General features: G+C 42.9%; 1 protein-coding gene across 1 annotated transcript in view; it reads left to right on the forward strand.

Moving 5' to 3' along the window:
- Positions 1 to 2,127: 2,127 nt before the first annotated feature.
- Positions 2,128 to 13,718, forward strand: part of LOC133420883 (alpha-tectorin-like) — a 31,413-nt gene continuing 19,822 nt past the window's right edge. The window contains exons 1-18 of the mRNA XM_061710763.1: positions 2,128 to 2,211; positions 2,410 to 2,443; positions 2,706 to 2,781; positions 3,680 to 3,765; positions 5,289 to 5,504; positions 5,651 to 5,731; positions 5,979 to 6,081; positions 6,207 to 6,330; positions 6,674 to 6,911; positions 7,066 to 7,225; positions 7,322 to 7,400; positions 7,526 to 7,588; positions 7,730 to 7,929; positions 8,030 to 8,158; positions 8,248 to 8,432; positions 9,012 to 9,166; positions 9,258 to 9,503; positions 9,605 to 9,767. Of these exons, the coding sequence (XP_061566747.1) occupies positions 2,736 to 2,781; positions 3,680 to 3,765; positions 5,289 to 5,504; positions 5,651 to 5,731; positions 5,979 to 6,081; positions 6,207 to 6,330; positions 6,674 to 6,911; positions 7,066 to 7,225; positions 7,322 to 7,400; positions 7,526 to 7,588; positions 7,730 to 7,929; positions 8,030 to 8,158; positions 8,248 to 8,432; positions 9,012 to 9,166; positions 9,258 to 9,503; positions 9,605 to 9,767 (2,274 nt within the window). The 5' untranslated portion in view covers positions 2,128 to 2,211; positions 2,410 to 2,443; positions 2,706 to 2,735. The remainder of the gene's footprint in view (positions 2,212 to 2,409; positions 2,444 to 2,705; positions 2,782 to 3,679; positions 3,766 to 5,288; positions 5,505 to 5,650; positions 5,732 to 5,978; positions 6,082 to 6,206; positions 6,331 to 6,673; positions 6,912 to 7,065; positions 7,226 to 7,321; positions 7,401 to 7,525; positions 7,589 to 7,729; positions 7,930 to 8,029; positions 8,159 to 8,247; positions 8,433 to 9,011; positions 9,167 to 9,257; positions 9,504 to 9,604; positions 9,768 to 13,718) is intronic.

Consider the following 13,718-nt stretch of genomic DNA (forward strand, 5'->3'; position numbering starts at 1 on the left):
CCACTAATGCCTAGCAAAGGCCTTCTATCCCGGCTACTGACAACCAACTTATGGCCTCAGTCTGTCTAGCTGCAGAAACATTTTTTAACTCCAAGGAAGAGGCTCCATATCCTGGATAGAACCCCCAGTTCAGGGGGCCCTTGTTGGAAGCACTGACCAACCGGGTGAACCATCCAATCCGGCAGACCCACTCCAAGACCCACCACCAGAGGGAAAGAGCTAGTACTCCGGGCCAGAATAGCCGGAGCCCAGGTACCCTGATGGTTGTGGACTCTGCTACTTTTCTGACATGCAGAGTCCCGGTACTCTCACCATGGTGAACTCTGGGTGTCCTGCTACGATGTGCACATGCAGACAGCGTTAAGCCTGAACATGATTGTTATGGACAATCAGTGATGAGGACAGACGTCCAAAAACAGAACATCACTGGGGTTCATATCAGAGAGTTGGTTCCTCCCAGTCACACCCTTACAGGTCTCACTGTCATTGTCCACGTTTGCAAATAAGTCCCCCAGCACAACAAGGGAGTACCCAAAAGGGTCAGTCTCAAGCCACCATCCAAAGACTCCAAACAGGGTGTAATTTCTGTTTTACTCAGTAAACTATAAATTACTATGAAGCAAATAACTTACACAGTGTTCCAGTGCCAATATGCAAATCTGCCAAACAGTATTTACAGAAGACAAAAGCTGTCATTAAACCCATTCACCGTACATACCTGGCCTGAGGCAACTCTTCCCATGTGGAGGAATGCAGCACAAACAAGGATATAACTTAAAACAACATATAGACATATTTAAGAAACCTTTCTACCAGCTGATCAAACATGGAAGGTCCTGCATCGACACGGTCCAGTCGTTGTGTCCAGTGTAGATCACAGGTTGGAGTCGTTTACCAAACAAGGACTTTCTCAATGTTTGACATCTCCACTCCCTCAGCCCTCTTTTCCTGTCCATCGCCTGTTGCTATCCAATAAAGATACATATGGTTCAAATAACTAGCCATCCTGAGCCACCTGGCCCTGGACCTCCAGCCACCCTGTACCACCGAGCTCTGCTTCACCACTAATGCCTAGCAAAAGGCTTCTATCCCGGCTACAGACAGCCAACTTATGGCCTCAGTCTGTCTAGCTGCAGAAACATTTTTAACTCCAAGGAAGAAGCTCAATTTCCTGGATAGAACCCCCAGTTCAGGGGGCCCTTGTTGGAAGCACTGACCAACCGGGTGAACCATCCGATCCGGCAGACCCACTCCAAGACCACCAGAGGGAAAGAGCTAGTACTCCGGGCCAGACCGGCCGGAGCCCAGGTACCCTGATGGTTGTGGACTCTGCTACCTTTCTGACATGCAGAGTCCCGGTACTCTCACCAGGGTGAACTCTGGGTGTCCTGCTACGATGTGCACATGCAGACAGTGTTAAGCCTGAACATGATTGTTATGGACAATCAGTGATGAGGACAGAAGTCCAAAAACAGAACATCACTGGGGTTCATATCAGAGAGTTGGTTCCTCCCAGTCACACCCTTACAGGTCTCACTGTCATTGTCCACGTTTGCAAATAAGTCCCCCAGCACAACGAGGGAGTCCCCAAAAGGGCCAGTCTCAAGCCACCATCCAAAGACTCCAAAAAGGGTGTCATTTCTGTTTTACTCAGTAGCCTAAACTATAAATAACTATTACCCCAATGACTTACACAATGTTCCAGTGCCAATATGCAAATCTGCCAAACAGTAATTGCAGAAAACAAAAGCTGTCATCAAAACCATTCACCGTACATACCTGGCCTGAGGCAATTCCTCCCGTGTGGAGGAATGTAGCAGGAACAAGGAAATAACTTAAAACAGTATTTAGACGTATTAAAAAAAGCCTTTGTAGCAGCTGATCAAACATGGAAGGTCCTGCATGGACACGGTCCAGTCGGTGTGCCCTGTAGATATTGTGGAGGTTTTTAATAATGACCACCAGTTGGACATCTTATCTCCTTCAGCTTTGGTTACGAGATACTGGTGGCACATTCATCAGCAGAGGGCGGTTCCCACCAGGCGACTTCGCAGTGCACTCAACTTCCTCGTCACTTCTTTAGGGCGTGGAAAGGAGCGCTGACCGACATAAAAACAGACAGGCAGAGACGGAGAGGCAGAGCGGCATCCTCCATCAAGACCAGCGGGAACAACGGCTGCAAAATCATCATCTTCATCAGAGCTGCAGAAGGTGAGGCAGCTGAAAGTTGACTTAAACAAGTTAGTGGGTTAGACTTCTTTACCAGCAGCTTACTGGACCAAGAAATCATTTTCTAACCAGGATCAGAGTGTAGAAAGGTTAAATATGTCCCACAGGGCTAATTTTTGTCCGATGTGGTTTTTATGAAGTGCTGCAATTAACTAATGTCGGTGTTCTTATTTCCTGCAGAAACAAGAGGTTCACACCTTCATTGGGAACACAGGTTTGTTTCACACCAACATTAATGTGTTTTACAGTTTCTGAGTTCAGAAAGTCAGTTCTTCACTGCTCTAACTGTCGTCCGTCTACAAATGATTTGCCAAAAGCAGTTTAAGATGTCTGAGTGTGACGTTCAGATCAAAACTGTGCAGCTGCGATTGATCGTATTTGTTCTGGCTGCTGAACAATTCAGTATCTGACCATCACTGACCTTCACTCTCCATCTGACAGAAAGATGCAGTGAGTTGGTTTTTTTCTTCCAACAGCTCTCTGTCGGCTGATCCGCCCCCTCCAACATGCTCCTTCCCCTGTTCTACCTGAGCTGGCTCCTGGCCCTGACAGGTAAGTCAGACACTCGCCTACTGCTGGAGACAGAAATGTTCAACACTTCCCTTCAGTAAAAGTCCTACAAGTCCTCCGGTAAAGCAACTATTCTTACATTGAGAAAGTCAACTTCTGCTAAAGTTTGTCAGCATCCCACAGTAAATGTAGCTACTTCATATATTATCTATCATTGGTCCAGCGTTCTTAAAAGAGCCGGATGTGACTGTTGCAGCCAGATGTTTGTGATGTAGACGCATCAAACCTCTGAATCCACTAGGGGGCGATACAGATACAAGACCAACCTCTATGTGCAGCTTTTGGAGAAGAAATAAAATGACTGTTCATTTCATGATATTTGAGCATAAAGTCTTTCACTGTGGAGATTTTAAACTTTTACTCAGATATATAACATCTGTCTTGTGATCCAAGAGTCTTTCTTTCAATTTATGTTAATAAAAATAGAAAAATCTGAGTTATTGTAATACATAAATATTCAGGGTTTGTTCAACATTTGCAAAGTTATGGCAATACATTTTAGTTTTTCACAGGAATGTTCAAACATTTTAAAGACATTTTTATTATAACAGACTTAAGAAAGTCTAAAAAATTGTATTTCCGTTTCCTTCAAAAGGTTTTCCATTTCTAAAGTCAGATATTGAGGTTTTTCTTGTACCTTTGTGTTTGGTGTTAGTTAATAAATGTCTTCTTTCCTTCCTGCAGTTCCACTTCATCTAACATCAACAGAATAAACGTGAAGGTTTACTCTGTTAGCTAGAGTTTAACTTTATTTTCTCACATTTAACTTGTTTCCATCTCATCCATCTGCATGTCCTCGGATCATCTCAGTTTTGTTTCTGCAGCTTTACTTGTTTACTCAGACTCAGACCCATTCCTGTTTGTGTCTCCGTCTGTGAAGGTTCTGAGACTTCTCCTCTGCCATATACGTACAACATGATGTTATGTCCCATCACCTACTATGGGAAGAAATACGACGCTCTCTACGTGAGTAGGATGAAAATTAACTTGGCACTTTTTAATCCTCCACCTGTTGGCGTCCAGATTTAACAAGCAGATAACAGTGGGAATGTAAAGATCGTAACTGTTGCTAAGGAAACTAGTTCAAGTTACATCAGAACAATAAAAGTAGTTGTAGCACTTGTACTTAGAAAACTGCAAAAGAGTATAGGCTACTAAGACCTGGCTTCTCAGGAGCAAAAAATAATATGGTTATAGTAAACAACTGACAATTTTATTACCGTAACAAAACACACAAAATATAGTATATATATATTATCACAATTACAGTGACTGGAAAAATACAACCCAAAATAAAATAGAGCTCTTTTCTTCAGAGATAAAATAAAATAAAGAATAATTCCGTTCTAACACTTGTTCAGTTCTTATTGTACTGGTAATTGTTCTTTTGTGGTTCCTTGTGCTGTTCCGTGTCTCATGTACACTACCCGGGTAGGTGTAAGTGTAGGTGTATTTTCTTAGCTGGGAAATCCTGAGATCAAGACGATCTCCCTGCCAATCCTGCAGCAGCTGGCCAGTCTACTGACTACTGGCTCGCCATCAGATCCCAACACGTCTCTCATACAAATGAACGCTCTCAAAAAAGCCATTCTACACATGTCGTTCAGACAAAACAAATAAAAATTACTTAAATCACTTAAGTGCATCTCAAATCATCAAAAATTAAATGTCAGGTTCAACTGTTGCATCAAGTTTACATTTTTAAACTTATATACAGATAATCTCCATATGAAATTATTTAAAACGTTTTTTTAGACATGAATTTTCTCAAGTCTTAACTCGTCATAAAATGACAGCGGGGAATGTAAAGATCGTAACTGTTGCTAAGGAAACGAGTTCAAGTTACATCAGAAAAATAAAAATAGTTCATACAGTAAACGCTGATTCATCCATTCTTTTGTAACATCGGGGATTCAGAGTTGAAACCACGTCTCATTAGAGATTAAAGATGCTCAAACTGCCGCATGCACATATTTCCACCCATGAAGGTCCTACGATCACCACACATCTACAGGACTGTCTCAGAAAATTTGAATATGGTGATTTTCTGTAATGCAATTACAAAAACAAAAATGTCATACATTCTGGATTCATTACAAATCAACTGAAATATTGCAAGCCTTTTATTATTTTAATATTGCTGATTATGGTTTACAGCTTAAGAAAACTCAAATATCCTATCTCGAAAAATTACAATATTCTGGGAATCTTAATCTTAAACTGTTTGTTTTTTTAATTGCATTACAGAAAATAAAGAGCTTTATCACAATATTCAAATTTTCTGAGACAGTCCTGTATTCAACTCCACAAAACTACAACCAACTCCCCTCACATCAGCCGGAGGCGTGTCCTTCAGTTATCAACATGTTTGAAAGTAAATCTCTCACTTGCAGGACTGTTCAGTTTTGTGCAGCAGACATGAATCAAATTAGTCTCTGCAGGAAACTTTAAGACGAAACTTCTTGATTTGTGTTTTTGATTTTCAACAGTTAAGCAAGGACACGGACAACATTAATCTCTGTTTCAACGGTTACGACGACGACGACTGTATTACAGCTCCTCTAAGTTCTGGAGATGTTACTTCAGAAACTTCAAGACTACTGATGGATCTTGGGACCGAAGTAGTGAGAAATAAAATACCTATTACAGGAGAAGGAATGAAGTGCCATGTGAAAATTAGTTATCATTCCAATAATAGGGAACCGGTGAGTATTGTTGTTTGGTTAAAACTTTTATCACACTTATTAAATATTTTTAGTTTCCACTGTTTAATATTTACACAAAGCTAAAAAGAAGAAACTGTGACCTGCTTCCTGAAACACAGATCAAACTCTCTCTTCACTCGTTTCAGATAATTGTGTTTCTTGTGCAATACGAGACCCGAACAGTTCTGGGACTTCAGATCGATGCCACCAACACATATAATTCTTATGTGAGTTGTGTGAATAAACAGTTTCACAGTCTTTTAAAATGATGCATGAAGAACATGTGAATAATAAGGTCTAATCTAAAGTTGACCCTTTAGATTAGACTCTTTAGATTTATTTGGTCTTCTTTCCACTGCAGTTAACAGTAGATTATAACAAATTACTTTCTGAATGAAAGTTGAAACTTTTGTCTCAAATCTGTTGATTCAGCTTCACGGTTGTGATTAATTGATTGTGTTTGTTCCCGTTTAGTCCCTTAAGTTTAAAGTCAACAATAACGAATTAGACAGCATTGGAGTTTCTTCTACCTCCTTAATCAACTTCAAAGACATCAGTGGATGCAGAGCCGATTCAGGTTGGTAAATGTTGGCTCAAAATAACATGTACGGTTCTGTGAGTCAGATATTTAATTGTTGGTTAGTTTGTGTTTTCGTCCGGGGAGCTTTTTTAAATTAATGCAAACATCCCTTTTCTCCTCAGGTGATTTTATCAGCGCCGGAGAGGGGGAGGCCGTTCTTAGTAAATGCCACTTTTGCAGTTCTGTCAGCGTCTTGACGACTGAAGATTGTGCTGAAAATCAATATTGTGATGTTGATGATGGCAAGTAAGTATTCTGACTGTGAAAAAAAATCAAATGTTATTGAGCAGAGATTCAGTGAGCATCGTAGTCTCTTTAGAAGACACTGTTGTGGTGAAGCAGCAGCAGATGGAGGTGTTGGTTGATCTCATCAGTGAGTTCCACCTCTGAAGAAATGGAGATCAGTACACAGAGAAGATAAATGATTCCCACAAGTACCTTCAATAAATACTCGTATGAATTAGGAACAAATAAAGTACTTACTGCTCATATAAAGCTGCTGATGGTCCCTGTTTTCAGGGAGATAGAACCTCCTGGTGGACACGTTCCTCAACAGCAGCTCATGATGTTTGTGCTCCTTCTCCATCAGGTGCCAACCGAACATCTGCACTTTGACCGGACCCACTGTGATCGACCTCCACGGCGACGTCACCTCTGTGAAGGATCGCTGCACGTACTCTCTGATGTCAGATAAAGAATCCTACGAAGATTTTGAAGTCCTGGCCAGCTACAAGGACCGGCGTCGCACCGATGTGAGCTTTCTGGACAGTGTGACACTGAAAGACACTGATATTACGGTTCTCCTGGAACAAGGTGGGAGAGTCAAGGTGAGCCGTCTACGAGCACAGTCCTGCATCCAGACCGGGGTTTTATCAGAAATCCTCCTCATGTTCTCTGCTCTCATCGTTCCACACGGTCACATTAGAACCACATTTGTGAACTCATTTGTGTCCTTCACCTTTCACCTCCACTGTGATGCAGGTGGGCGGTGAAGTGGTGGAGCTCACCAGCTCAGTTAAGATCATTGAGAATGTTGAACTCTCCAAGACCGAAGCTGGAGTCACTGCCAAACTGTTTCTGAGCTGGGGCAAATACTTTACTCTGTTCTTTGATGGAAACACTGCGCAGCTGCATCCTACAGGTATCAAGTTAAAGCTGTCACTCAGGACATATGGTTTACTTTAGTGAGTCTGAATGTTCGTGCTCTTCTGACACGTTCTTTCTTGTACTATTTCAGGAATAAATAATTATATACCAGGTGGTTTGTGTGGAGGCGAAGACAAAGCAACTTCAAGCAACCAGACCGAGTCCGGCAGGTACCATGTCCCTCTGAGCGACTCTGACGCTGTCTGATCAATGATTTGCAGAAATACAGTGTGTGTGGTATGGAAACAACCAGAGCTGAGGCGCTCCTGATTTCCTGGTGTTTGTCGCCCCCTAGCTGTCAGAATATGCCCCCAGAAACCAGTGACCTGACAGACAACTGTGACGAGATGAGGAGACGGTGAGCACATTTTTCCAGGCAGCGGGACATTCGGTCTATGTGAAGATCTGATCTACATTTCCTATTAATCTCCTGTTGGGTCATGTGACATCAGATGGAAGATAAACCTCACATTCTCTCTCATCTTCTCTGTTGGAGCAGCTGCAACATCCTGATGGATGAAACTTTTATCACATGTCACGCCGCCGTCACCCCAGAGCCCTACATAACTGCCTGCAAGGACACCATGTGTAACTATCCTGATGAGGACGCCCTCATGTGTCAGTTCCTGGAGGCCTACGCCAGAGCCTGCAGCCTGATGAACATCCAACTGGGGGAATGGAGGTCCAACGAGCAGTGCTGTAAGACTCAGCCATCTGCATCAAAACTCATATGCGTCTTTTCCCTTTTATTCATGTTATAATTAGTAACGTGATTGAACTAACATTGTGCCCCCTGCAGCTACGCCTCAGATCGTTTGTGAAGACAGTCCCTGCAGTGATCATGAGTTCTGCGGACTGGTCATCGGTAGCCCCACCTGCCTCTGTAGAGCCATTTTTGCCTCCAGTTACAGAGAGTCAGGCGCTCTGGGTAATGCAGCTTTTATAACAACCAAACAGGAGCGAGGGATTGGAGAACAACATTGAACTGTTCTTTTAACACAATATTCTCATGTTCAGGTGATCCGACGGTCTGCACAGGTGACTCTGCTTCAGTCTCTCTGGTGAATTGCCTCCTGGAGGAGAAAGGTTTCAGCTACTCCACCTTACACCTCAACGACGATATGTGCAAGGGTGAGATGGACGAGGACAGCCACATGGTGACCTTCAACTTCGACAACAACAACTGCGGGACGGAGTTGGAGGTGGGTTCCCTCTCCACAGTCTCCTTCAGCCACAGCTGGGCTTCTTCTCTGGCTCCTCCACTTTAGGATCTACAGATGTTTGCAGTCATGTTGGTTGTCACATTTAGGGACCTGTACAACTTTAACATTCAAGCTGAGCTACAAAAATAAACCCAGATACAGTAACTGACATAAATCCTGCTGACGCTAGCTACGCTAGCACAACAATGTACGAAGGCCTTTTGAAATAAAAACAAAGTGTGGTTGAAAAATTCTGGATTCATAATCAAGAAAACACTCTTAGATCCCAAACAGACGACACATCTGAGGAATAATTTAGGTATTTCAAAGTGCAGTTCTCTAATGTTTGCATTTAGGTGTCTACAAATAAACCAGGTTCTTTATTTAGCTAAATACTGAATATGTAAATGAAAGGGGAGCTCCGGGGCCCTCTAGTGGCTGCAGGTGGCTTCTACATCTGGGTCGTCACATACAGGTAGAAGCGGCTCCAAGTTCATTACAGACTAGATGAATTCAACATGACGGAGGTGGAAACATAACTGATCCCCTTCACTCAAACATCTGAATGTGATCCTGCAGGAAGCCAACGGCCAAGTGGTGTACAAGAACACCATCAAAACCCCGACCAGCCTCTCCTCCGATGTCGTCACTCACCACAGCCAGTTGAAGATGGACGTCTCCTGCGTCCACACTCGTCCAGGAATCGGGACCGTGGGCTTCAGAATCAGGGACAGGTGTGTCCCGGCTGCTGGTTCGGTTCTATTTCTGTTGTCGGCTGGTTTGTGAGGCCGACGGGCTGACGTTGTGCTTGTGTTTGCTCTGCAGCTACATCTCCCAAGTGGTCAGATCTGAGGCTTTTAGTTACACGGTGATGATGAAAGCCTACACGGACGCCCAACGCACAAAAGCCGTGGACTCCACCACCGATGTGATGCTGGACCAGAGGATCTGGGTGGAGCTGACGAGCGACGGGCTGGATGAAAACTTGGTCGCCATGGTGACCGACTCCTGCTGGGCCACCGGCCAGCAAATGTCCAATAGCGTTCCGAGAAACAACCTGATCCAGGACGGGTAAGTCGTGTTCTGCGACTCCCTCGGGCGGATTCATGGACGATCGTTCTGCTCACTGTTGGCCACTGCTGACCAAAGGGTGTTTTCTTGTTTTTGGACAGCTGTGCAAACAACGATGACTCAACGGTGCAGGTGGAGGGAAACGGAGAAGGAACTTCCAACTATTTCTCTTTCCGCATGTTTGAGTTCACGGACAGCTCTAGTGGGCTCTACCTGCACTGCAAACTCCACCTGTGCCTCCAAGGCAGCAACACCTGCATGCCGGTAAGCCTTGCTGCAGGCTTCTAAACTTGGTGGTTTAATTCTGCTTAAATGACAGACTGAACCAGACTGTGTCTTGAAACGTTGAATAATGCTCCAACTACGGTCATCTGAGGGGTTTTCTACAGACGGGGGAGCTGGATCCCCTTTCAGATGATTACTGGAGATATATCACTCTGTTACAGATTACAGACTTTTCAAATCAAACATTTCAAGCTGACAGCAGCACAAAAGTATCAAATCTGCCCAGAAATCAGTTTCACGTCCTGCAGAAGATGATTCCGATTCATAGGTGGAGGATCTGACTCTTTCCTCACAATTCCCCACAGAGTCTTTTCATTTACTCTAACCTTCATCTTATTTCAGACGTTTTTAAAACAAACCCTTTTATACTAAGTTCACTTATATGAACTTTGTCTCCATTTATTTTTCTCCTGATCTCACATGTGAGACTTTTAATTCATTCCCCATCACTGCTGATTGGTTTTGTTCCTACTATTAATTTAAATGACTTCATTGCGTTCACCTTTAAAGTTGTAGTGAAGGCATCACTGAACACACAAGGCGCTCAGCTGCAACAGATAAAGTCAGACGACCTTCATTCTCCCCAAATCCTGTTTAGTGTATAAGTGAGTCTTGATATCACTTAATTATCAAGATTCAGAAAATAATAAAAGTTAATCTAAAGGACACAAAAGGCCAAGTTTTGCTGTAAGCAACTTCACTCCAAATAAAATAATCAATGTTTGTCGTCTAAAGTCTCTCCATCTCTAACTTCCAGGATTGTTCTGGGGGAGTCCCTGTGCCGGGACCGGTTAGAAAGCGCAGATCTGCCTTGTCCAAATACAGATATGGCAGGTCAACTCGCAGAGCTGTGGCTCCCGCCTTCATCAGCATGGCATGGATTAAATAGGTGAGTCTCTGCTGGTGGTGACATCGTTGTGCAACTTGTAAGGACATTTATTCGTTTTGTGTGCTGACTTTCAGTGGTGTTTGTATGCTTCAAGAAGACCAGACTGACCTGAGCTGTAAAATCAGACAAAAGCATGCGTGGTTCAGATAAGATGATTATAATCATTATTGCAGCCTGACAGTCACAGATCAGGGACAACAATGGGTTTATAGTCACAGAAAAGGAGGATGAGTGATTGAAAAGAAGCCAGAGAGATTTGAAGAAGACTGGAGGGTTTGTATTGTCACATTTTCATCTGACTGTCTTCACAGGTGGTTACCACGGTGATACGGACTGACTGACAGGCTACCGACCCCCGACTGGATCCCCGACTCGTGTCTGGTCCTGATCCTGATCACGGACGTGTGAAAGGAAGAGCTCAGATCCTGCTGCTGCCATGACGTTTTGTTAACTCGTAAAGCAACAAAAAGCAGCAACGAAAGATACAGAATTATGATAACAGGACCAAACTGTCATCAGACACATGTCACAGACCCTCTTTTATCTCTTTTAGTCGTAATTGGTGAAGGGAAGTGTGTGTGTTACATTTGATTTAAACCAAATCTACATTCTAACATCCAGGTAGAATCAGATATTAATCAGATATTAGATTGATTATCATGTCCTATTAATCAATACCTTCATATTAATCAGCTTTTACGAAGGTGGTGTTCAGGGTGAAACTATTAAAAAGGGTAGTAATACAAGTTCTTCTAAGTTTTCGGACACTTTATGGTAAACACAGACCAGTTCATTATAGTCCAATTAAGAATCAGATATTAATCAGATATGAGATTGATTGTCCTTTTAATCAATACCTTCATATTAATCAGCTTTTATGAAGGTGGTGTTCAGGGTGAAACTATAAAAAAGGGTAGTAATACAAGTTCTTGTCACTTTTAGGACACTTTACGGTAAACACAGACCAATTCATTATAGTCTTATTAAGAATCAGATATTAATCAGATATGAGATTGATTATCATGTCCAATTAATCAATACCTTCATATTAATCAGCTTTTAGAAACGTGGTTTTCAGGGTGAAACTATTAAAAAGGGTAGTAATAAAAGTTTTTCTTAGTTTTAGGACACTTTACAGTAAACACAGACCAGTTCATTATAGTCTAATTAAGTACAGATCAATTCAGTCCAACAGACTGAACCACAAACTGTAGAGCTGAGTGTTTTGATGTCCAGGGACAGAGATACTCGCTGCATGAACCGCAAAACTGTCAGCTTCTTAAGGTGGACAGACTTTTAGACCGGAAAGATTTAGTGGGGTGTCGTCTGCATAAAATGACATTTATCATTTATTACATACATTCCCTGCTCAGCAAGACTTTAATCTGCAGTCGTGCAACGATCATTGAATGATTCATCTGGAACACAAGTTCAGTCCTTCTTCTCAGAAAGGTTCTCAGAGAAACTTCCAGGTGCTTTTTTTAGCAGTAGTTTACCTTTTCTGGTGTTTTGAAACAGGAGTGTCTGTTACAGTTCAGTTGAAGCTGAAACATGTCACTGTTTATTCACGCTTTTACTTTTCTTTATCATTTTTATTGTTTGTTCTGTATCCAAAGACCAAAAAAAGAAATAAAAAGGTGGTGGTAAAATTCAAAGAGTTTTGCTCCTTCTTGTGTTGCCTCTCACATGTTTTCTGTTTTTGTTTTTACATTTTATAAATGTTTTATGGAAACGAATCACTCCAGAGCCATATATATAAAAAGTCCCACCTGACAAAATCAAAAGCCTTTTCCGCATCTAATCCCAATATTATTACTTCTAACCGTTTTCTGGTGGTATTTTACAAGATATGTTATGTCCGCCTAATGTTGTTGTGTGTCTGTCTCTGTTTAATGAATCCAGTCTGATCCTGATGAATTATATCCGGTAGAAGAGAAGTGGAAATGGAGGAGCATGTGAAAGTTGTCGGTTCAGTGAACGGGGGATTTACATTTCTAATGGCGCTTTTCCACTATTACCTATTCAGCCCGACTTGCCTCAGGACGGCTCGTCACGCATCGTCCCGGCTCCACCCACTTTGTCCCCGTTTGTTTTTCCACAGCCAGGTGAGAAGTGGGCGGGTTGTGGTGAAGCTGCTGTGACGTACTCGATTGTGCAACCCCTTTGTTCGTGTCGGCGCTGATCAGAAAATCATCTGGAGCCGCGAGCAGCTGAGAAGAAAACAGAGCTCCTGGTGGATCTGATCGTTCCTTATCAACCTTATCAACTTATCTACATCTCTTTTTTAATTCGCTCGTCAGCCACCAGGTTTATGAACATCTGCACCTCAGAGTTGGATCACCAAACAGACGTTTGCGCTGTATAATAAAATCGCCGCGAGTCGCTCTCGCGCTGACTCCCGCTTCCTGATTCAAACGTCTGACGGCCCCGCCCCCGACCAATCGGTGGCGTGTAGAGTGATGACGTCAGATGCAGGGCCGGCTCAGCCGGCTTAGAACCTCGGCAGAATGGTTACAGAAAAAGTATCTGCTTGGCACGGCTCCACCCGTCTTGGCCCGTAGTGGAAAAGCGCAAGACGGGGGCGTGGCGAGTAGAAGCGCTGAGTAGATACTAGTGGAAAAGTGCCATAAAACGCCCCGACGGCAGCATTGGTGAAGGCAGACTGATATAAGTTCTTTGTGGAAATCAGAACCAGAATCAGAAAGAAATTCATTGCCAAGTAGTTTAACACACAAGGAATTTGTTGTGCTGATTGGTGCAATACAAAAGAACAAATAATATTAAAAGAAAAAATGTACAACATGTTGGTTTTAAAGTGCCGGAGTAATGAGTCTGTAGGACTCATTACTAAGGACTTTGCTTCCCAACGAAGCAGCTCAAGTTTAGCTACATAAATGGAGAGCACCTGGTTGGTAGCACCATAGACATCTATCAATATCCTTCCATGGAGCTGCTGCAGGGGATTCTGGGTAAAACCATAGACATGTCTCCTCCTCCTTCCATGGAGCTGCTGCAGGGGATTCTGGGTAAAACCATAGACA

This window comes from Cololabis saira, chromosome 20 (genome assembly GCF_033807715.1).
Source record: "Cololabis saira isolate AMF1-May2022 chromosome 20, fColSai1.1, whole genome shotgun sequence".
Taxonomy (NCBI): domain Eukaryota; kingdom Metazoa; phylum Chordata; class Actinopteri; order Beloniformes; family Belonidae; genus Cololabis; species Cololabis saira.